The 25,018-nt window shown below is 37.0% G+C and overlaps 1 protein-coding gene across 1 annotated transcript in view; it reads right to left on the minus strand.

The window, feature by feature from the left end:
* Positions 1 to 25,018, minus strand: part of LOC125311032 (protein piccolo-like) — a 73,342-nt gene that overhangs the window by 18,931 nt on the left and 29,393 nt on the right. The window contains 10 exon segments of the mRNA XM_048268842.1: positions 1,588 to 1,681; positions 4,414 to 4,440; positions 7,852 to 7,982; positions 9,943 to 9,993; positions 10,462 to 10,679; positions 10,776 to 10,843; positions 10,937 to 11,045; positions 19,001 to 19,126; positions 20,273 to 20,348; positions 20,474 to 20,562. Coding sequence (XP_048124799.1) covers positions 1,588 to 1,681; positions 4,414 to 4,440; positions 7,852 to 7,982; positions 9,943 to 9,993; positions 10,462 to 10,679; positions 10,776 to 10,843; positions 10,937 to 11,045; positions 19,001 to 19,126; positions 20,273 to 20,348; positions 20,474 to 20,562 — 989 coding nt within the window.

The raw sequence follows: 25,018 nt of genomic DNA on the forward strand, positions 1-25,018 counted from the left end.
AACATCCTGACATTGGACCAAAAATGGCCGCCTGCACCACCCACTTGCACACTTGCACACTTGTACACTTTACAACTTGGGTGTTGTTGTCCTGAAAACACAACACTTCTGCTGCTCTTACATAACTTGCAACCACTATGCCACTTTCTTTCTTACTTAGGTCAAACAGAACTACCCAAGCCTTTTATTGGCCTGACTTTGCACTAGTATTTTATTGACTGTCTATGCACAATTTCAACCAATAGCACTTCAGATAGATGTGTGACAGGATATTTCACAAAACTGGCTGTCATGACACCACTATGCAGACCGCTGTCAAGGAAAATGGGCTTTGTATTTTTATTTTTCGTTTCGTTATTTCGTTTTGGCAAATAGCCGTATAATAAGCGGGAAAATGTATAGCAGGGCAGAGTGATCCCCCCAGAGGTCATAATTCGTCCGCCGAAAGCCCAGGCTCCCAACTCAGCGGTTAGAAGCTTTCTTAAGGTTAGGGCTGTGAGGATTTACAGGGGCAACTAGCACGCTAGCTTAGTTCGCCTCCGTTACATAAGGAACTAGATATTTAAGTGCAGTATAAAAACAGCTTTGTGGGTGGATGGAAATCTCTATCATCATGCAAGGACATGTATCAGGGTATCATAGCACTCCAATAGTTGCCTGTATAAATTTAAAAAAGGCCTAGCCTACAGACAATGCCAACCTAATAACACAAGTAATTAAATTATTGGAAAACCAGGCACTTTGAATAGGTTTGTAGAGAATGATTAAAGTAGGCCTATATAGGCTTACATATAGACAGTTCCAACGAATTCAACAAACTATTTATCAGCCTGAGTGGCCCACTGATTAGTCATTAGGCTAGGCCTACATATCAACATAAGACTAGCTTGTGCTAGTATCCGCCTAGCAATAACTTTCTAATTCTTAATGCATCTATCACGTCGATGGCCGCGTTCGCCTCACGGCCTCGATAAAGGCTCTATGGGCCGGCCCGCACTGCGCACACTCCTCGACTGGCCGACCGGGAAAATACCCGATCGTCCCGATTGCCACTCCGCCTCTGATGTATAGGACACCAGTCATTATCAGAAAATAAGTTCCTTCAGGACGAAGCAAGACCTGTTTGCCCTGTCGGGACTTATTTTCCATTATATTATGATCTAGGTTGAAAAGGGTGTCATTTAAAAAGTGATATACTACACCTATGAAGTAGATCTGGTAAAAAAAAAGTTTAATCGCCATTCCATATCAATGCTTATGAATGGTAACTATAACAACGATAGTAGGACGATGGTTGAGCCTGGAGGCAGGCTTCGCAACAATGGAATCAACTGTAAACAGCTGAAAAAACTAACAATTTAGCTGTAAAACTCATTTAGTATTAATAATTTATTTCATATTTATTTATTTCGTAAGTGACCATGCTATAAACGGGATAATGCCCTTCGATGCGTCCGCTTCGCGTCGGACGGTTCACACCTCCGTGTCGTCCATTTATTTCTGATAATGGACACCTCGTCGGGCATCCCTTACATAATGACCAGCGTTCTATACATTATCCCGTACCTAACAATTCATTACACATACCTGTTCTAAGTGGATGTTCTTGTAGATAACAGTTTGGTTCCACTCTGGATTCAAGCTCCTCTGGGCATGCTTTGATCTCCTTCTGTTTTCAGCACTTAAACCAAACATAACACCATAAAAGGTACATTTTCAATAATACACATACATAAAAAATCATATTACAAAACGGTTAATGCTATTTCAATTGGAAAATGTACCAATATCACTACAGCACATGCAATGCAAGTGTGTTAAATAACACAAAGTAAGTCGCTTTGGGTGAAAGTGTCTGCTAAATGAATAAATGCAAATGTAAATTTTATAACTCATTTGTAAATGTGTTGCAAGGCATAAAACGTCCTCACTTTAGATGAGCTCACAAAATATCATTAACTAACCACTTGTAACTCCTGAGTTAATCATGAATTATAGTATTAGGAAGTGGTTTATAAAATATGTATCCTCACCCTAACTAATCATTAGTGCATGTGTATGTAACAACTGTTAAATAATGGAAATATTACTTCATCAAAAACATATTATTGCATCATTTATTAACTATTATTAACAATAATGTATATTTTAAATATAGGCTTATTTACTATGAACAAACCATTGTTCATACAAACAAAGGCTTAATAAATGATGAATTGTGTGTAGTCATTATAAAGTGTTACCCAAAAAACATATATTCACGTAAACTGGGCAGAAAAGACATTCTACAGAATATATGAATGACTTATTGCAGAAAATTACTTAAACCAGAGGGAAAAACTCGAACGATTTTGGAACGATTTTGTGATGTTATGTCCCATATATATATATATATATATATATATATATATATATATTTAAGTATATGACCTACCACACTAGCCCTCTTGTTTTGTGTTCACAGTCAAAAATTACCATTGCACAGCTTTTATAAATACATTTCATTTAATGTTGTGAAAGACATTTGTATCAATGAATAGTTGAAAAGTTGGTAACACTTTTGTGTTGGAAGCACATGTTAACTGTTAATACATAACTAATATGTGTATTATTGCTCAACAACAGTTATGTGAAGCATCATTGCATTTATTACGTTTTTGTTGAACAATGTATTGTTCTTACCTACTCACAGAGGCGGGCAGAGTACACAGCTTCATTACTTGAGTAAAAGTATAGATACCCTTTGCTAAATTATACTCAAGTACAAGTAAAAGTACAACAGTCAGATGTCTACTTAAGTAAAAGTACTGAAGTACTTGTTTTTAAAAGTACTTGAGTATCAAGAGTACAAGAGTAGCTTACATTTTCTAAATATTGTATTACTACCGCCACAGTGCTTACATTTATGTACAGAAACGTCCTACATGGAGTTATGAAAAATGTTAATGTTAATACCTTGGAGAATGTAAAAGGAATTGAAAGTAAAATCAAGTTGAAGGTGATTGGATTGTGCAGGCACCACTGATTGGGACAGCCTATCAGCAATCACGTTTGAGAGGGAAAACAACAAATTGAGGGTTTCCGAGATTTTTCTTTTTTCCTTTTTTTTTGGAAGAATTAACGGGTACTCATGGTTATGGATAGAAATGTAGTGGAGTAAAAAGTACAATATTTGCCTCTCAAATGTACTTGAGTAAAGTCATGAGTACTCCCCAAAAATGATACTCGAGTAAAGTACAGATCCCTCAAAATTGTACTCAAGTACTGTACTCAAGTAAATGTACTCCGTTACTGTCCGACTCTGCCTACTCAACAGCGAGGCACCTAATTCACTGTCTGAATATATGACAAAATAGTAGCATATTAGTACAATGTATTAGAAAGCTATAAAGTTTCTACTTTGATCCATATATTAATAACCTTCGAAGGTCTAACTGCTTATCAAGGATTTACAAAGAATGAATCACATAATTCAGTAAGAATAAGTGTTGAATAAAGACCTAACAATTGTGTAATTACGCATAATAGAGACCTTGTGGAGTATGATGCATTGATGGCTCACAAGTGTTCTCTAAACTTCACCTAAATGGTCTGCTAAATGAATGAATGTGAATGTATATGTTTTAAACTTCAATTTGCTATTCATGACCTGCATACCTTGCACTTGAACTCAGAGGGGGAAAGATTCTATTGGGGCCTGGCATAGAAACTATTGCTTATGATCAAAAGTTTATGAAGGTAGTAAATGTACTCATCTAATTAGCATATTATGATGTCAATGGGTGGCAACCACCTCACATTACATGTATGTGCCTGTGAATGGTTTTCTGTCCTGAAGAAGTTCCCATACATGTTGTATGTACGTTTTTGCTTACTACATATCACCTAAAAGGGCTAAAAGTGTTTCAAAACTTTTGACTGGTAGTGTATGTGTCTGGACTCAATTTTATGCACTGATGGTGGTCTCACGCATTCATTTCTAATGGTTGGTCATTTTTGACCAGGAACTCCAAAGGTGTACAAATAAAAAGTAAAATAAAAACCCCAAATGTTATGAAAATGATCAAAATGTATTTTGCATGTTCAGATGCCCAGTGTAAACAAAGTCTTAGGGCCTTGTGATAGATTGAATTAACAAAAAGTACATTTGACCAGGAGCATAACAGGAGGGCTAGTATAGCCTCTGACATGCGGACATAAGCAGAACAAACAAACTGAAAGTTTCTTCAATGGTGCAACTATAAAATGACCACCAAATGTAGGTGATTCATTCATTTTAGTGTTACCATGGAAACCTTCCAGAAATTTAGCAGAAACATTTCACCTTTTGCCAACTGTAATTCTCTTCTCATGCCAAACAAAGAGTAATTAGAACATTTCCATGAGATGTACACCCATATGACGGTCACATACCTGGCATTTTGGACAACCATGACTTGACTGAAAGGGTCCAGCATGCAGCGAAACAAATGAGTCATCAGTGAGACATTGTCTGAGTGTGTGTGTGCTTATGTGTGTGCATATCTGCATGAGTGTATTTATATGCACACACAAACATATGTTTTGTCTGTGTAGTTGACTGAGTATGCATTCAATAACAAGGCAAGCATGAAAAGATGAGATAGTAGTAGCATATGGTCACAGCATAGTATATATACACTGCTAAAAAAATAAAGGAACACTTTGAAAACACATCAGATCTCAATGAGGAACAAATCATGGATATCTTTACTGATATTGGCAAATCCCAATTGGGCTTCACGGTCCTGGGCAGTGAGCACAGGTTCCTCTAGAGGCTATTGGGCCCTCAGACCACCACTGGGAGACAAAGCAATCCTTCTGTCAATGGAACGTATTGGTGTGCCATTTTGGAGGAGTTGGACTATTTGTCCAATCAATCTTTGTAGGCCCCAGGTACTGGCTTATGCTACCAATAGTGACACTGACCTTAGCCAAATTTGAAACTAGTGAAAAATCAGTCAAGAAGGATAAAGATGGGAAAATTATCAATTGCCACCACCTGTAAAACCATTCCTGTTTTGGGGATTGTCTCATTGTTGCCCCTCTAGTGTACCTGTTCTTAATTTCATTGACACCAAAGCAGATGAAATTGATTCACAACCACCATGTTACATAACTGGCCAGATCAATATCCCAAAAGTTTGATTTGATGCTATATAAAAGTGTTTCCTTATTTTTTCAGCAGTGTACAATGTCCAATGAACTGACTACATTGAATGACCAGATTACAGATACAATACCAGTACATACACTTCATTGATTTTTAATCAACCCGACTGTCTGTTTTAGAAAATTGCAGTTAACTAGAGGAAGAGCCATGAAAATTTGATTCCAACAGAAGCGTTCTCTTTGGATCTAAATGCTTCAATTTAATTATTTTAATCTGAGGGTATAATAAAAAAGGATATGTTTACTCTTTTTGTTTTATTGGTTTACATTTTGGTTGCCCAGAGTGATGTAAACAAATGTATAAAACCCCTGAAACAAAGAATCAAGATACTTGAGCCTACAGTACCCTCCAGAATTATTGGCACCCCTGATAAAGTTGACATAAACAGTTATGAGGAAGCTACATAAACATTTTTTTTTTACCTCAGATGTAATATATATCAAATGAGTTGGTCATTCATTTTAATGCCTAGCTATTAGCAATGAGGTCACTTTTGATTGTTTGGGGGACTTGGGGACCCTAAGATGTGAGATCTTATGGAATTTCTTGAATTTTTTGCATCTCTTACCATCCTCCATACTGTGCTTAGGGGCAAGATAAACATGGGACTTTGTCCAAGCGAGTTTGTTACATTTTTAAACTGATATAAATTTTGATAAAAAACAATACTTTTGTGCTTGATTTCAGTTTTTAACTGTATTAGGTGAAAACTTAAAACAAGAATATAACGATTTTCACAACTAAGAAAATTCACTTAATTTCATTTCTCATTTTGTGCTGTAGTCGTATCGGACAAATGTGGACGGTGTTTTGCATTATAATGGGAATTCCTGTAAGTAGCATGTGAGCTGTGGTGGTGCATTAGTTCAGTGCCACAGTGCAACTAAGTAAAGTTATTGCACTGTTCAATCCCTGCACTGTTCACTTTTTTACTATCACCATTACACACACTTTACAGTACCTTAACATGGTCAATGCGTCACATGGTCAGTCCATACCTTTGTAATCAATTCACATGCTCCTTAATTTTATAAATTTCTGTGAGTGATTTTTTAATTATGTGAGATATATGTGTATAGGCTATGTGTGTTTGTTGTGTTATGGTTGTATGAGCTACTGGATGCTGGATTCTGGATTCTTGTGCGCATTGCTTAATTATTATGTCATTACTATGCTGCCTACTGCCACCCACTGACATGAGTATTCATTTACTTAACAAGTCATCACATTGCAGGCACAGACGCTCAACAATGGCATAGCCTACTATTTGCAACAACTAAATAATAAATGTTTTTGGACCGATTAAGCACACCTGCTGATCTCACATGGCACACTGGTGTGCCACGGAACAGCGGCTGAAAATCACTGCATTATAGAAAGTAGTGTCAACATGACTTTAAGGAGGGATATCTATCTGACTATAATAGTTGTAGTAAAAATGTCAATGGTATTTATTTCAGAATAAGTGTGTGTATGATTTCAATTGTAAAAAAGTTTAATCTACATATTTATTCTTTGCCAATAATTTCCTTAAAAATAAATAAATACATATTTTGATGTTTATTGCAAAAACCTGAAAAAAATGGCTGGAGCTCTAAGGCTTAAACTGCCTAGCAACATCCATTAAACTGTCTATCAACATCCATTAAAAACAATCTACCTTTTAACATCCATTAAATTATCTGTCAATTATCATTTAATAAATTACCTGTTTATCAACAGCCATTGAATTATCTGCCTATCAACATCCATTAAACATTCTATCCATCATCATCCATTACTCTATTTGCCTATCAACATGCATTAAACTATCAGTCTATCAACAGCTTTTAAACTCAACATTCATTAAATTATATGTCTATCAATATTCATTCAACTATCTGTCTATCAACTATCTGTCTATCAATTATCTGCAACAACTTTTAAACTATCGACATTCAACTTTTGAACTGTCTACTTTTACACTATCAACTTTCATTAAACTATGCAACCACCATGTCTATCCTAGCAACACCTTAGTAACCATCTGTGCATTATCTGTTTTAACTATACATGTTATTTTACATCCCAATTTTTGCATTTTCATGCACTTGTAATTCCTTGGAATTGAATTTCTAGTTTAAATGTAGTATATTCTTTTGTCTTTCCCATGTTGAAAAATGACTAGGGCATTTAACCTCTGCGTCACTTTATTTTCATACCATAGTGAAGTTCACAGATGCTCTGGTTTACTTAAATAACTTGAATATAAATAGGAAAATGCTTCTGTTACATTTTGTATATAAGAATTTCTAGGGGTGCCAATCATTGTGGGCAACATGTTTTTGTAAAAAATATTGATTTCTTTATAAGAATTTCCTATTTCTCAGATTAAATTTGCTTCCTTTCAAGGTTGGACTTTTCCTCATTGTTTGTACTGTCCATGGCCACCATCAATATATCCGTTAGCAATTCAAAAATATATTATGTTTTGGTCAAGAAATAAATCCTATTTCTTTTTAAAACAAAATAACATACTGCGCCATAAACATCTTTAAAATCTTTTCAAAATGTTAAATCTGTCAGCAAATTAAATTCTGATAAATCCAACCAATGATGTACAGTACATACACATTATGGCTTAGTTTCCATATGTATGCCATGCTTATTTCATTACTTACCCTCGTCCTGGAAGCAGGTAAACTTTGACAAAAGGATCAGAGTAGCCATTGTTATCACGTGGGGACAGGTTTCGGGCTTGCAGGACATGGACAATTAAGTTTCCCAGCTGTTTGTCATAGTTTATTTGAAGCTGTAAATATAAATGTAAAATATAAACTTCATTATTAATATTATTACATCTGTAGTAGATGGAGTTAGTGAATAAATAATGCTAATCTAAAAGTATAGGTTTTAATAGTAGTTTTCAATAGACTACATGAATGTGAGAGAGAAGGGAATTCCAGAGTTGGAGTGTAATATAGAAAAAGGCTCTGACACATTGTGATGACGATTATTCTGACAAATACAACCCCAAATCAGAAAAAGTTGGGACGTTGTGTAAAATGCAAATAAAACAGAATGTGATAATATACAAGTCTCATAAACCCATATTAAAAACAAAAAGGAGATGGACATATAAGAAATTTTGAAAATGAAAATTCTGACTATTTCATGGAAATATATAATATATTATGTTCATTTTGAATGTGATGCCAGCAACATGTGTCAAAAAAAGTTGGGACAGGGGTATGTTTATCACTGTGCTGCGTCACCTCTTCATTTAACAAAATTCTGTAAATGTTTGTGAACTGAGGAGACCAGAGACCAGTTTTGAGAATTACATTTTGTCTAATTCCTGCCCGATACAGGATTTCAGTTGCTCAACAGTATTCTTAATCATGTTTTTCATTCCAGGAAGCACCTAATTTGACAGGTCTGAACTGCAGACTGGCCATTTTAGCACCTGAACTCTTCTTCTATGGAGAAATACTGTTTAAATATGTGCAGAATTAATTTTGCCATTGTTTTCCTGAAATATGCAAGGTTGTGAATTTACATACTGGCATTGTCATATTAGTGAACATCTACCCATCTTTACCACGGAGAGACTATTATGCCCTATCGTGCACCCGGCACAAGGTGGCGCAAAGCGTGACGCAAGGCTTATTCTTATCTTACACTTAGTAAAGTGAGGAATTTTTTGGCATGTGTGCCATGCACTTTTATTAAACCTTGCGCCCAGGGCTGTGGCAATTAACGACATAAGGTGTGGTTTAGCGCATGATCCAAAAATCACTATCTTATACCCTCCAAAAGTCATTACGCCACTGACCTAGAAAAACCTGGTCTATAGCAGATATAGCACTGCTGAAGATGCACTGTCACGAGATGTACATGTAAGCAGCTTCTGCAGAATAAATATCTTTAGGACATTTGAACATTATTGGGTTAGGTGTCCTTAAGACATTTGAATATTATTGGGTTAAGTGTTGCTTTTCTTAGGCTATGTTTTCGATGTAGTGAAAGTAATTAACTGTGTAGAACTGTTTTTTCGTTGACTATGAGACCACGGTGAAGTTCGTTTCACTTTGCCTATGAGTTCAAATAATAGGCGAGTGCAGATACTCTGCTAGTCACAAACAGGTTTTGGTAAAGCAAGGTTTAATGGAATCCCTGTTCCATACAATGTCGCGTGCAAGCAGATTCCTTCAAAAGCGTCTCTGACTATCAAAATACCGATGCGCTGTTTGAAGATGCGTTGCTTGCTGTAAAAGGGAATGACAGGTGTCATTATCATTGGTTTGAAGGATGTTAATTAAATGTATCTCTTGCTGTTTCTTTTACAGTAAGTATTACTTATGTTCCAGCATTTTCTTGCCCTGTCCCAGTTCTTTTAGGACATGTTGCTGGCATTGAATTCAAATATTTTTTATAAAATAGTAAAATGGCTCTAGAATCTTTGGTTATTACTATCTATTTGGACTGTTTATATAATGACTTATGCCTTTACTCATGTAATACAATCTAGTGCATGGTATTTTAAATATCAGCCTAATTTCATGGACTTTTTTTTAATGGACTTTCATGGACTTTCATTTTTAAGTTATTTTACAACGGTAGTGATTGTCAGATGTGATTCACCTTACACTATAAACATAATGTTCTAACATAATGTAATGTTCTCTAGTCTGGTGTCTCATATCCTTGGTTATTGCATTGGGACAGCATTTTTTTAATCAATGAAAAGGAACATTGGGAGTGACCTTTACCTGAATCTCTCCTGTCACAGGATGCACCTGCACTTTTGCTGCATCTGTAGTCTGAATAAAAAATGAGGTTACATCAACATAAAGAGGTATGTAAATTACTCTACAACATGGATTACTCTTCTCCACATGGGTCCAAAACATTACAGTCATCCTATGTAAAAAAGTACTGTAAACCTATCAGTATAGACTTCCACCGACTACCTTTTTCATGGCTGAAATAATATGTCCACTCTGATATAATATGTCCACACTATTATTTTAACAATATATTGTGTATAAACTGCAGGACAGTGTTATATGCAAGTTAAAAAAAACAAAACCATATTAATACCATACCGTTAACTGCCCCCGTGTATCAACCTCATAGCTAAAGAAATTTAGCAAAATCAATGTATAAACCATGGCTAATGGTTGGGAAATCATGGTATTGAATAAACTAATTCTTTGTGATCCACCAATGCTATTTCCATAACAGCAATTCCAATTGCTTTTGTGCTAAGTTGTGTTTTGGAGACACACCTTGCTATGGCGCTTCTTGCCTACGGATGGTGAGCTGGGCTGGCCTGGGCTCGGAATGGCACTTGAACCGGTGGAAGCTGTGGCTGAGACAGCTTGGGGTCCTTTATCTCCCGCAGAGAGAGAGGAGACTGCTGACACCGGGGTCTGCTGCTGGGACACCTTCTGCAGCTCTGCTGCCAGCTGTTTAGGATCTACACCTGGAGACCTCTGTCTGTCACCTATCAGTGGCAGAAGGAAGTGAAGAGAGACAAAGGATATGTGGAATATGTCAAATCAGACACCATAATGTGTTTAAATGGATAAATGGTAGTAACCTTTGGATGGATCCTGAAGCTCCAAGTGCTGAGAGCAACCCTCTGGATCTGACAACATATTGAGGTCCCTGGAAGAAACACAGAGATATTTACTATATAGAACAAAATGATGTAGAGTCCAATAGTTTTTAAAGGAAGCATAACAGTGGTGAGATACTCACAACCTGACACACAACTCAGCCTCTCCACACTGCTGTCCAACTAGACCCTGTACCTCCTCATAGGTTTTACCTGTGAGGACAATTCCATTCCACTCCAGCACTTGCATTCCTGGATATACAAATACAAAATACACACACACACACACACACACACACACACACACACACACACACACATTGTGAGAGGTGGACAGGCAATATGCATATGCATTTGGTCTTTAGAAGCATTCTCATTAGAAGCCTGTAATCACACACAGCAAATCCACAGCAAACATATTCAACCATACAGTAGGCACTGATTTTGTGGGTGTTCCAGGGCTCCCATAGAAAATGCTGAGCACCCACGTGTGCCAGCATAAGGTCCAGGTTCATTTTGCAATGAGCTGATAAATTCAATGATCAGTTCTATTCTATGTGAGTAGTATACCGCTGCACTAACAATATCTAAGTGGCACTGTACCTACCTTGATTGTCACTTTGGATAAAACCATCAGCCAAATGACTAAATGTAAATGCAATTGAAGGGACTATGCGTCTGTGATTGGTTATTTTGCTTTTGGCTACACAGTATAGCAGTTACTAGCGGATGTCTCACTACTTCTGAATGCAACAATGTGCCATGTTTGAGGTGTGATTGGCAGTTAGTACAGTAGTTGCATTCAACGGTTTTAGCACCCACTGGCAGAAACATACTGTACATTGGTGCCTCTGTATTCCAGCACACATTTTTTCTTACACAGCAAATTCATTCTCTGAAGGAAAAACTGAGTAGATTCATAACATGCCATAGGAAAACTCTAGGTGGAGAAATAACACAGTAAATGTTCAAGAGCATTTCACAGAAAGAAAAATAAGCTATAAGACGTTATTAATACATGTGTTCGCACACACACAAACACACACTTTGCACACTCACAGAGGTGGAATCGAGTCTTCAGGTAGGCCAGGTAGGCCATCTTTCTGTGTCGTAGAGTTCGTGCTGTTTGAGGGACATGTGGGGGCCAGAATAGTATGTATATAACTAACTCAGGGCTTCACACACGCAGGACTGTGCGTCCTCACAGATTTTGAACTTCAGTGATAGTATATCTGACTTACCTCTTTCATCAGGGAAATTCTATATGTTACCATCAGGTATGTGTATTACCATCAAGCCTCAAGTGACTCTATGAAATTACAACCAATACTTGCAGCACAAGTATTTGCTTATAAGCCTGACATTTAGTCTCTTGTGCAGTTCACATGTTGGAGCCCAAAACAAATGAAGAAGCATAAGAGTGGAAAAAAGAGTGAACAGTTTAAGAGAGCACATTAAGGGCTCTATCTTGGAGAGCCGTATTGTTATCATGGTGTGGTCTGCAGCATTAAAGTTTAGTTCCATCTTTTTTTTTCCGCGAGATGTAAGCAGCAACTTTTCTGCAGGATAAATGTCCTTCTCATTTTTATTAAACAATTATTAAGTGTGCTTGCCAGCACACTTATTATTCTTCTTAAAGTTTTATTATTATTTTCCCGTGGCAATAATCAGACCTAAGGTGTGGTCTGTAAGTTGGTCGCCCAGGTGGGTGCCGTCGTCCGCCATATTGGATTGAACAGAAAGCGAAACTAAATTTTCACAGGTCGTTTGGTCCTAATGCATACAAGCGGACGTACATTATCCTTGGACCAAGCCTCACAAATGTTAGCGGAAGGATTTTGATTTTCAGCGTTTGCCCGTCACAGCCAAACGAAATCGGGCATTTCGAAACAGGGTGTGGTCCATATCTCAGGAACACTGTCACACATCGATACCAAATTTGTGTATGAACTGGGGACTCCAGTGTGAGGGGTGCAAAGGCAAAAAAATATTCAAAGTTTCCATCATTTGGCAAACCACCCACCCGGGCATTTTGTAACTCACACCATTCACCTTTTCACCATTCACCTTCAATCACAATGCCTTCCGTGTATGCACAATGTCTCAGAGAGCAGACACAATGTCTCAAACAACCTTGCCCAATTATGAAATTCTCGCTCTGCCATGGGATAGTATGGACTTACAGACTGAAATAGCAAATTAGAACAGTAGTCATATATAGCTTACATAATAGAGTTGTTTTCACATTGTGGCATTCAAATTAAATTTTTCATTATTGTTAAAATATCATGATGGGAGAGTATTATTAAAAATGTTACAAGTATGCAAATGCATATGTTTACGGGCATTTAGGTTTTACTGTGTTGTTTTGTTGTTGTAAGACATGCAAGGCATTCTGGGCCGTAATGAACAGTGGTCGGCAGCACTCCATAGGCCCGTATTAATATGAATAGGTGTTTCTGTAAATCTAGGGATAATAAACAGCTATCTCTGTTACAAAAGCCAGCTGGTGTGGCAATTGAAGAGGGTACCTAAGGTAAAAGTGGTCCTAAAAGCATGGAGTTGTGGCAATCAATGTCCTAAGGTTAAATCTAGAACCCATCTGGGGTAGGTGGCAGCGTTGTATTACATTTCACTAGTGTAGCCTACTTGAAATACGGGTGAGATTCCCAAGTAAGGAAGGTGCAAATATTATGTAATTTATCATGGGAAATTATTGGAAATGTTATTTCTTGTTTATTCTAATTGCAAACCACACACATCCATTCGGAATCCATCGCACACATTTAATACTGAAAGACTATCATTTAAGTTTTATTTGATGTTGCCTTAGCAACACAGCCTTCAAACAAAGATTCTAGAACAGGGCGCCAGGGAGACATCGTTTTGAGTTTGTGGCCAAGAACCTAAAATATGGTTTCCATGTGCTGGATGGTGTGGCAATTTATGAAAGTAAAGTGTTTTATACAGTTAGGTTACAGACATAATGAGTCATGTTGTAGTGGTCAACATAAATGTGCCCCTTCTGTTATTAGAATGCTAAGCGGAGAAGCATGCTAAGCAGAGATTTAGTATCATTCATTTCTTGTGTGGCTAGCTATAGGGAGGGAGGGAGATGTAGTGCTATGTTGCTAATTGGGATTTATGTTGTTTAGCGTAATGCCATGGTCATTTGATATGAGATGCTTGCACTTTCGTAACTTCGTCCACGTAACTTTAGGACTGCTATTTTTTTTTTTTTTTTTTACTAACAGTAATTCACAGAAGCACTTTAGCCCTAAAAGTAGCACCTAGCCTGTAATGGCTTAAAAGAAGTGGCAAGGACTCCTAAGCGATGTTTTGAAATGCTCTACTATTGTCTACAGGAGGGTGGGAACTTTGCATTGTAGGCATGCAATAACACCACCAACAACCAAAACTAGCCTACTCATTGTCAACATGTACATGAAATGTAGCGTTTCATGTGGATCAAATTAAAATGTTTTCTTTGCAAGCGTAAGCATAGGCATATGGTGACAGATTAATTTATTAATGCTGCTGTGTGAATCACGGTAAGGTGAAGTGGCCACTTCTTAATGGGACCCACTGTATGGAAGTGGGATAAGTAAAAATAGAGATGTTTTAAATAAGATAAGGTTAATCAGAATTGGCAAGGGACTCCTAACGATGTTTTGAAATCGTCTACTATTGTCTACAGGAGCTTCTAAATCATTGGGGGAACTTGCATTGTAGGCACAATAACACCACCAACAACCAAAACTAGCCTACTCATTGTCAACATGTACATGAAATGTAACGTTTCATGTGGATCAAATTAAAATGTTTTCTTTGCAAACGTAAGCATAGGCATATGGTGACAGATTAATTTATTAATGCTGCTGTGTGAATCCGCGGTAAAGCGAATGAAGTGGCCACTTCTTAATGGGACCCACTGTATGGAAGTGGGATAAGTAAAAATAGAGATGTTTTAAATAAGATAAGGTTAATCAGAATTGGCAGGGACTCCTAACGCGATGTTTTGAAATCGTCTACTATTGTCTACAGGGAGCTTCCAGCGAGGGAACTTGCATTGTAGGCATGCAATAACACCACCAACAACCAAAACTAGCCTACTCATTTGTTTACATGTACATTAAATGTAACGTTTCATTGTGAATCAAATTAAAAGATTCTCCTCTTTGCAAAGCGTTGGCATAGGCATATGGTGACAGATTAATTTAATAATGTTGCTCATTGAATCACGGTAAAAGCTGAATGAAGTGGCCACTTCTTAATAGGAGTCACTGTATGGAAGTAGGCTAAGTAAAATAGAGATGTTTAAAATAGGATAAAAGTTAGGATATGTCCGCTTGACAACACCAGAGATAACTGGCCTTTGGCCATGAAAATAACCATCCATTTAGAACGACTGGCCTTCATAGCAACCAAGGATCTTAGCTGTGATTCATGTAGCTACAGTATACATACAATGTGATGCAAAGTATAGAAAGGTGATGAAATATACAGAGACAGGTCAAAAATATAGTGCAATGTAGACAGTAGTATACAGTTGATTTACAGAAGGTGGTTTAGAGTAATATGAATTAAATATAAATATGTGCAGTGTATTAGGCAGTTATCTCATACAATAAGTAGAATAATGTATGTAGATCTAGCAGTAAAATTATAATAGTAGAAATAATAATATAGATATATGCAGTGTATTAACAGAATATAATATAAAAATAAATATGGATATTCAATATGACAAATTTATAACAGATATGTAAAACATACAATATGTGCAGTGTGGAAACAGTGTCATTGTAGTACAGAAAAACATTATAAGATTAGTAAGATCGCATGTGCAGGATGAATAGTATAAAAAAGATCAATAGAATAACTATGTAAAATTTTTACAGTAGGCCCATGGACATTTGTAAATAAATAAAAACTATGGGTGAGAGGGATAAATTTTTTTTTATTCAGTCAAAAGTTGAATATTCAATTAAATAATTAAAATCTTTCCAGTAGGCTTTAATGTCACGCAAGGTACAACCAAAGCTGAGCTTGATCAACTAGAGCGTCTAAGAACCAGAACTTAAGTGTGGTTTTGCTGGGTCCCAGGCCATGTTGGTCTGAGGGGAAATGAGAAAGCGGACAGTGCTGCTAAGCAAGCCCTCAATGAAGAAGTCACAGAATGTCAAATCCCTGCCCCAGACCTTAAACCTATACTGAACTCTTACATCTCAGATAAAGGCAATCTGAATGGGATTAATGTACCAACAACAAGCAAGGAATGTGAATTTTGGCACGTTTTCATGATCCACTGGGTCGTTATGGGCCACACAAAATAATGTGTTGCTAAAATTACTCCTATTGCTATTAGAGACATGCGTTCATGAGTATCCAGCTCAATTTAATGAGTTAAGCAAAATACATTCACACACACAAAAAAACATCACTAATGTTGTGGACATTCCTTTATTCTGAGATACATCAATAGGCTCTCAAAACAATCCCAAACAGACATAAGGTCTTTATAGAGCAAATCCATATAGATTATTTGTCAAATAAACCAGTAAAACAGAATTAGGGGATGGAATATATAACATTCACACTCATAGCTCATATTTCTAAAATAAATCAGTGAAAAAATATCCTGACAAACAAGCAGCATTTTAATGCCTTAGTCATATTTCATAATTTCACATTTTTCTCTAGGTTACCCTGATAGCCCAGTTTGAGAGGTGCAAGACGGACATTATTTATTTTGCAGCCAATCACTGCTGTTGTTTTATTGTATTGATTTGATTTTTAGTCATAGAAGCTAAATTCTGGCAGGCCACAGGTAAAAGCCAACGAACCGCATTCACCCCTGCAAGGCAATAATAGAGCTTTTGAGGTATTCCACTGCTCCAACACTGAAAGGCACTGTTAGAATGCTTGGATTAAGCCAGGTTCAGCATAGCGTATGTCACTGTCTGCTCTCCATGGTACCGACCAGGGCAAGCACACTTATTCCCGCCGGAAATGCAGTCTAGTTATCATTGTCAGTCAATAGTAAAAGTAATTAACTGTGTATAACTGTTTTGTCGTCGACTATGACACCACGGTGAAGTTAGTTTCACTTTGTTAGTTTCACACCGTTTCACTGTACCCAGGGGCCCAGTGGCTCATAATCCGTCCATGATTTTGTGTGCCATAATTATGATGTAAGTGTTTCCTGAATCTCCAACAACATAATGGGTGCTATTTTGCAACCTGGCGCATGGCGGAAAGCTAGTTATTTTCCCAGCGCAAAGTTGAAGTTGTATTTTACACGTCTCTTATATTAAACAACGCGACCAGGGGTGTGCCAATTCACAACCTAAGTAGGTGATCTGGCACGTTGTCTAAAATCGCTATCGTACACAACCTAAAACGCATTGCGCCACTGATCAAGAGAAACCTGGTCAGAAGTCCATGGCGAGTTGTTTATATGTTATTAAGAGCGCATTATCAACAGTCATTATGGGCGGGTGCACAACATCATCCATAAACACGCACCAGCGCACATCCATGCAAAACATTACAAGTTACACGATTAGGCTACAATGGGAAACATAATTACTGTAGAATAAAGTTATTACGAAATACATCTCACACTGAGTAGTTATTCACCATCATTTGCAAATTGGTAATGACAGTTAAAAGTGATTAGGCGAGAGCACAGCTGAAGATGCACTGTCACGAGATATAAGCAACTTCTCTGCAGGATAAATGTTGTTTTATTCAGACATTCGAACATTATCATTGTTATTAGAACATTGTAAGTGTTGCTTTTTCCAGCCTATGTTTTCCAACCCATTGTCAGTCAATAGTGAAAGTAACTAACTTTGAAGAACTGTTTTGTCGTTGACTGACACCACGGTGAAGTTAGTTTCACTTTGCCTGTCTGACTGTCAAAATACCGATGCACAGTTTGAAGATGCGCTCTGCACAGTTAAAGGGAATGACAGATGTCATTCTCATTGGTTTAAATGGTGTTACGCCCAAAACACACCCATGACTGATTAAGAAACATAAGACCCACCTTCTTGCCGTGCGCCGGACGCTTCATAATGTTTCATAACTAAACCACACCCAATACTGATTGGACAAACCCCGAAATTTGTTTAAACTACCGTTATCACCCGGAGAGAAGAAATACTCTTTTCTGATTGGCTGGAGGGGTGGCTTTTAATTCTGAATAACGGAACACCTATGAAGTAGATCTGGTAAAAAAAAGTTTAATTGCCGTTCCATATCAATGCTTATGAATGGTAACTATAACAACGATAGTAGGAAGACGGTTGAGCCTGAAGGCAGGCTTCGCAACAATGGAATCAACTGTAAACACGCTAACTGTCCATGCTATCGCTGTTATAGGGCCAACCAAAGTTGTACAACAAGCTGAACTAGTGAGCTTCTTTTTAAACGGAACCGCGTGTTTCTTTGCTTTGCAGTGGCAACCGGGTGATAAGTGGGCCGCCGAGGTGTCCAGTTATACGGAATTAATGGACTTGGGCAAAGGCAACTCCGCTGCGCGTCAGGGAGTTCTTTGCCCCTCGTCCATTAATTCCGTATAACAGGACACCTCGGCGGCCGTTATCCCTTATGTATTCACCAGTGACCATGCGTTTTAGGCTGTCATAATAGGGCCCAATGTGTGGAGTGAGGCAATAATCAGAGGAATTTGTCACAATTTGTCTTTGTTCAGATTCGTGGTCATTTCAAAGTCCGAGATTTACTGTACATAATAATAAGGAAACAGCCGTGTTTCCCATTCATGGTAGCTTTGAGGCCATTCACCAAACCTCATTCAACAAGGTAAAAACGATTCTCTATTCTGTCATTTTTAAGTTAAGTAGGCCTACTGTACTTATAACTGCTGAGCTTTGGGTTTTTGTGCTTATTTTAGACCTCAAGACAATCAAAAGGCACTAGCCAGAGTTTGCTGTGCAGAACATAAAACTGAGAATTCATGGAATTAAGCATGGTTTTAGCTTTGTATACTTTTTTGCATAAATGTATTTTCTCGTATTAGTGAATTTTCATTTACTTTCTTTAGAAAGGACTACTGCACAGATACTCTGTTTTTTTATATCATGGGCTACAAAGCATAGTTTTGGACTCTCTGTGACTTAAACAACTAATATAAACGTGAATTTAATGAATTTAATTTAGTGATTCCTGAGTCTCCTTACCCTCTACAATCTTTCCAGTCTGTTCAGCAGCACCTCCAGGGAGAACTTTGGCAACATATGCTCCGATCTCCCCATTAGCTCCAGGGACGTCCTTACCTCCCACCACACGTATGCCTAAGCCATTGCCTATGGAGAAGCTTCATGTTAATTGAATTTCAATAGGGAGGGGAAATGCACCATGAACACTTCATACATCTGGTAGGATTAGATTAGGGTTTCCATCCAACTTTTTAATGCACAATTTCACCATTCAAATAAGACATCCCGGCTGAAACACTTTAATTTAGCATAAATGAAAGCATTCTTACGTGAATAAAAATTATATTCTAAAATAGAGAGGTCCGGTCTTTGATTATGACCACGCTCTAAACCACGAAGCTGTTTACTTTGCGCATTGTTACTATGCTACAAAAAATGTAGGTGCTGCGTCTGTTTGAGCTTGGCAACCAATATTGTTGGACAACTACTTCGTTTGCCAAAGGAATGGTCATTGATGTTGACAAAATATTTCATTTTTGTTCTTGTGTTCCTTGCCAGGTTTTTGTAGTAACCATGTTACCCTAAAATCACTGTAATCAATGTTCTAAAAGGGCTTATTGCGATATATATTTTTTTTTCAATTGCTTAAGCACAATTTTGAAAACAGTTTTTTCAAAACACTACACTCAATTAGCAGAATCCCTTAGCTCTTTCGTAAAATGAAACACTTCAGTCAAAACTATATAATTATTTATCAAAACTCTATTTTGTTGACATATCACAAACACACACACACACACACACACACACACACACACACACACACATATATATATATATATATATATATATATATATATATATATATATATATATATATATTATGATCAGATTATGTTTGAATCAGTTACTCACTATATCGCATCTATGCTGATGTTTTGCTCCTTGTAAGGTTTAGTTATTTGTGGAATACTTTTGATTTTAGTGTTTAAGCAATCGTAAAAAAACTGTAATATGCTTTGTTGCAGTTTTATCATGAGTTTTCATAAATGTTACCCTAACAGCCTTAAGTTTTCATCCCACAGCTGTTTACAACAATGTCGTTTTTAATTTGAATAAAACCATAAATGGAAACACTTGCAGACACGCATGTCCTTTAGCTGATTTGTCATGATTGTGCATGCATATGCAAATGAGTTGAATGGAAACCCAGATATTGACTGTGGAAGTAACAAAGTGTGCCAATGTGTATGAGTTTGGTAATGGAGTGTGCCATGTGGAAAGTTGCGTTACCTGACACACTACGATCCTTAGGGTCTCTCTGGAGTTTGACACGCACATGAGGAAATGCGAAGTGCATAGATTTCATCTAAAGAATACAGTTAACATTTCATTAAATAACCAAATGCTCTTTTGTTTGTCTGTGCAAGTGTGTGTGTGTGTGTGTGTGTGTGTGTGTGTGTGTGTGTGTGTTGTAAGTGTCAGAATGGTCACCTGTCTCCTGTCTGGGCTATGGCAATTTTCGTGCCGGCCATCTTGAGGCTTCATGAACCAATCTGTTTCCTCCCGATGTAGTTGGTACGCTTCAAAGATATTGGGTGAAGGAAAATCATTTTATATTTGACCAAACAATTATTTCAATATTTATTAAATGTTTCTAAATAGTTTCAATGATATCAAATGGGGGTCAAAGACAAATATGTGGTCAAAATGGTTAAAATAGTGCCATTGATGAATCACTGCAGATATGTTAATCTGAATAGATGCTATGGTAAATCAATGATGGTGTTGTGGAGAGGAAGTGTACTGTACTGCATGTAGTCTTCGTACTTGATAAGTGCATTCAGAATTAGTCCATAGCAGTTCCAAGACATTATGAGGCACTATATGAGTGACTCCAAAGCAAAGTTGTGAGCAGAGGTGGACGAATTACACAATTCCTTTACTTAAGTGACAGTATAGATACACCTTGTCAAATATAACTCCAGTGAAAGTCAGTGTGGAGATGGGGCCAATCCCAAAGTCCAGACTCACAGACTTTGCTGTGCGTTCTCGCAAAATTCATAAGGGCTTAGGGCTGTCCCAATGTCGCATTTCATAGGGCGTGAGGGTTTAAGTACACACTTACCGAGCCCTTTCCATGAGTCTGCATCAGTGCAAACTTCACCAAATGGAATTACCCACAGTTCAAAGTGTTGTGACGTTTACCGTGGAGACCATGGGGAAATCCGGAAATTACAAAGGTAAACAACAGCACGTCACACTTGCATGGTACAAGTGTCAGAAGCATCTTTGTTATTAAACATTGCCAAGGAACATGTAATTGTGCTGTCCCAATCCCATGTATGCCTATCTGAGCCCATGTGGCCTCACACACTCGCTCAGCACCTGAGATCAATTAAGTCTGTGAGTCTTTAGTCCTTAGGCCTCAGGGCTCACTTTGGGATTCAACTATATTGACTACATCTTCCCTGTTTTAGGACACTGTTTTGAATTTGCACTTTTGCACATGTTCCTGTCAGTGTGTTAGCAGACTAATTGTCTGCAGGTGTGGGTAATTAATTGCTACTTGAGTTAATTGGACCACACCCACTGGCGCTCTTTTAAAAGGGCCAGGGTTTTGGTGTGTGAGAAACCAATTGATTGATGTGCAAGTTAATGTGTGTTGTCCATTTTTAAATATTTGGATAAATTAAAGAAAGAATATGTTTTCTACTGAAAAATATCCTGTTTCATCTTTTAAAAGATGGTGGACACTTTTCACAGTCAGATTTTTACTAAACTCTAGTACAGAAGTACTTTTTTCCTTTTTAATGTATTGTAATGATATGTTTATTTGGCCATTGATGGGGTATACTGTACATCCTTTGGTCAGTTATAGGACTTGAACAGACCTTTAGTTCCTTACATCTAACAAAAACATTTTACCTATTTGTATAACTTTGCAACTGTTGAAATGGATGCAATAATATAATTTAAATAATTATTCATTCTCTGTTCACAAATCTAAAACATTCTCAATGCCGAATACAAAACCAGATAACTTAATTATAAGTAGATTATTTATCATTTAATGATGTAGGCTAAAGATATAGCTATGTGGTGTATATCAGGTGGTTGTCTAATTTCATTCGAATTTGACAATGATCATGGAAGATAGCCTGGTTAACACCAGAGAACTTCTCAAATCTCAATTGCTAACAGGTTTGTCTGGGTCCTCCCAGGCTACATCGAAGATGTTCTGATGAAGAATCTGTTATCACCATCATTACCACAGCCAATTCAGCCAAGTTCAAATTGAAAAAATGAACTTCAAGATGGTCTATCACATTATTGCATTTAAAGAATAAAATGTGGTTAAAAGTAACGAGTACTTCATGCTTTATGTAAATCAATAATGTGTGTGCACTAATTGTAGCCTGTGTAAAATGTTGTTTTTTAATATGTTAAATGTAATACCACTTGATCTATGGCGAAACGTTGTTTCGTCTCACTATATACAGTGTTTTATTGTTGAAACCCACTTGACTTGACTTGATGCTTGTTACATTGATTTCAAATGTAGTGGAGTCAAAAGTACAGTATTTGTTTTTCAAATGTAGTGGTGTAAAAGTCAAAGTTTCCAAAAATATTAATACTCAAGTAAAGTACAGATACTCAATCATACTTAAGTACAGTAATCTTCAGATTTAGTGGTCCTGGCAGACTTCAACAAGCCAACAGTTTTGTGTCACCTATGTAGTCAGTTGGTACTTAAAAAAATAAAATAGTCAGGACAGGGTTGTTTAAAAGAAAATCAAATGAAACCTCTAACACAACAAAGTGCAAAGACTTGATGAAAATGGTTCAGCGAGTTTGATGAAAATAGTTAAGAGAGTATTGTGTAATATTCTATTGGCCTATTTTATTCAGATATTTAGGGAGTTGGGTGGTCTTTGAGTATTTGTTTTAGTATTGGTAAAGTGGTCATTGGTCTGAAAAAGTTTGAAAAACACTAATTTAGAGTGAACCATGCTTTAAATAATATAGCATGGCTGTTAAAGGAGAATTCCGGCGAATTTTTCACATAGATCTGTTTCTCGAGGTCACCAAGTACTGTCGGTACGGATTTAGAACAAAAATAATAATCTGTTCTACCTACAGTAGCTTGAGATTCTGCAGCAAACAGCTACAGTGCTACACTCTGGGGTCATGTTTTTATTTCCTACCGACAGTAAATGGTGACATTGAGAAACAGAAATCTATGTGAAAAATTGCTGCCATTCTCCTTTAACTGGAGATGAATCTGCATGGTGAGTGAGTTATTGTGGCTTCTCATGGAGGTTTCTTAAGCAGCCTATTTTCAATATATATATATATATATATATATATATATATATATATATATATATATATATATATATATATATATATATATATATAAAGACTCAGGTCTCATTGTGAAACTGTTTACATTGACCTGCACACTTGATGTGCCTCAGATTTGGGCTCTCAATGATTGCTTGTTTTGTCTGTATCTTCTCTCCTCTGGAAGGGATTTGACATCCAATGTAATAAATGAGAGTTTATTACAGAGAGTTTGGTTCCAAAACGCTATACTGTATCTACATATTTAAAAACATTAAAATGTCATGTCATTTAATTGTGTATTTCAGGTAATATCAATAAAATAACAATTATATTGTTTTGATTGAGTAACAATACCCAATTACAGTTGTACTAAAATTACCTGGAAAACAAAATATTTATAAAAATGCATTAAAATGGAGGATATAGCGTTTTGGAACCAAAGTCTTCAAATGTAGCAACTGTAGTTAATATACAGTACAGTAGCTACTGAAACATGGATGTGAATACTGTAGCAATTCGGCAGCTTTGAGAAATGCAACATATGTTTTCAACTGTATCTGTTACATCTATGACTGAGAACCTTTACCCACAGGACTAGTGTGTTGTGGACAGTCATCTGTTTTGTGGTGTATGGCATCAACATAAATTATGGGAAACAGACACTAAATGGTTTGCCACTAAAGGCTTCCATATGCAATGTAAATGCATGATGGTGGTGGTGTGTTGTCCACAGAAACCTGGATTAACAAACACTGCCTTATAAAACATTTATAATGTGCTGGCATCATTTGCAACACATTGATGATGTGGACACATTTACAATTTCAATATCCAAACTTGAGAAAACACAGATCATTTGTGAGAGATTGCACATGGTGGTACAGGGTCTCATGCTGTCTACCATGAGACACTACTACCCATGGTGGTACGTTAACATACCACCTTTGATATTTTCAGGCAAACATCTTTGTTCAAATCAGGGGTGTCAAACTCATATTATGCAGTGGGCCGGATTTGTTGTAATGAGACCTCGTGGGGGCCGTCAATGGTCATTTTCATTTCTCTGCATTGGTATCAGATTGTTGTTTGATGATATACTCCTTTACTATACCCACTTATGAGCAAACAAGTAGGCTACAAATCATCTACTGACATCATTTCATACTCTTTCTTGAAATACCTTCCTTCCATGTCAGTTTTTTGGCCTCTTCCTTCCTGAGGATGGTTTGTAGTTCTAGGTTGAATCAATTTATCACAGAAATTACTTATTACAAATTGTTGAAGACCTCTGGATGTGGATATCTTTTCTTTCTCATTTTCCCTTCCTACCCAAAACATCTTGGGGGCCGTATGAAACCTGCTGACGGGCCTTATGTTTGACACCCCTGGTTCAAATCCTTCCGTACAGTGATGTAACTATGTTAAATGTGTTAACATTTATATAGCATAACATGGCATATGATGTGTACAATATCATTAGTCCAGCACATTCAAATATTCAATATATGCTTTCAATTCCAAGCATACAGGATGTGTATGTGTGTGTGACTTAATTTTGCAAACATTTTCTGAATGTCAGAATCAGAAAATACGTAGGGTTTGTGATCATGTTTGCTTGAAAATCACCATGTGATCATGGCATCAGATGATAACAAGCAAGGAAAAAAAGAGATGTGTAAGCAAATGTGT

Source organism: Alosa alosa, chromosome 17, assembly GCF_017589495.1.
Source record: "Alosa alosa isolate M-15738 ecotype Scorff River chromosome 17, AALO_Geno_1.1, whole genome shotgun sequence".
NCBI classification, from domain to species: domain Eukaryota; kingdom Metazoa; phylum Chordata; class Actinopteri; order Clupeiformes; family Clupeidae; genus Alosa; species Alosa alosa.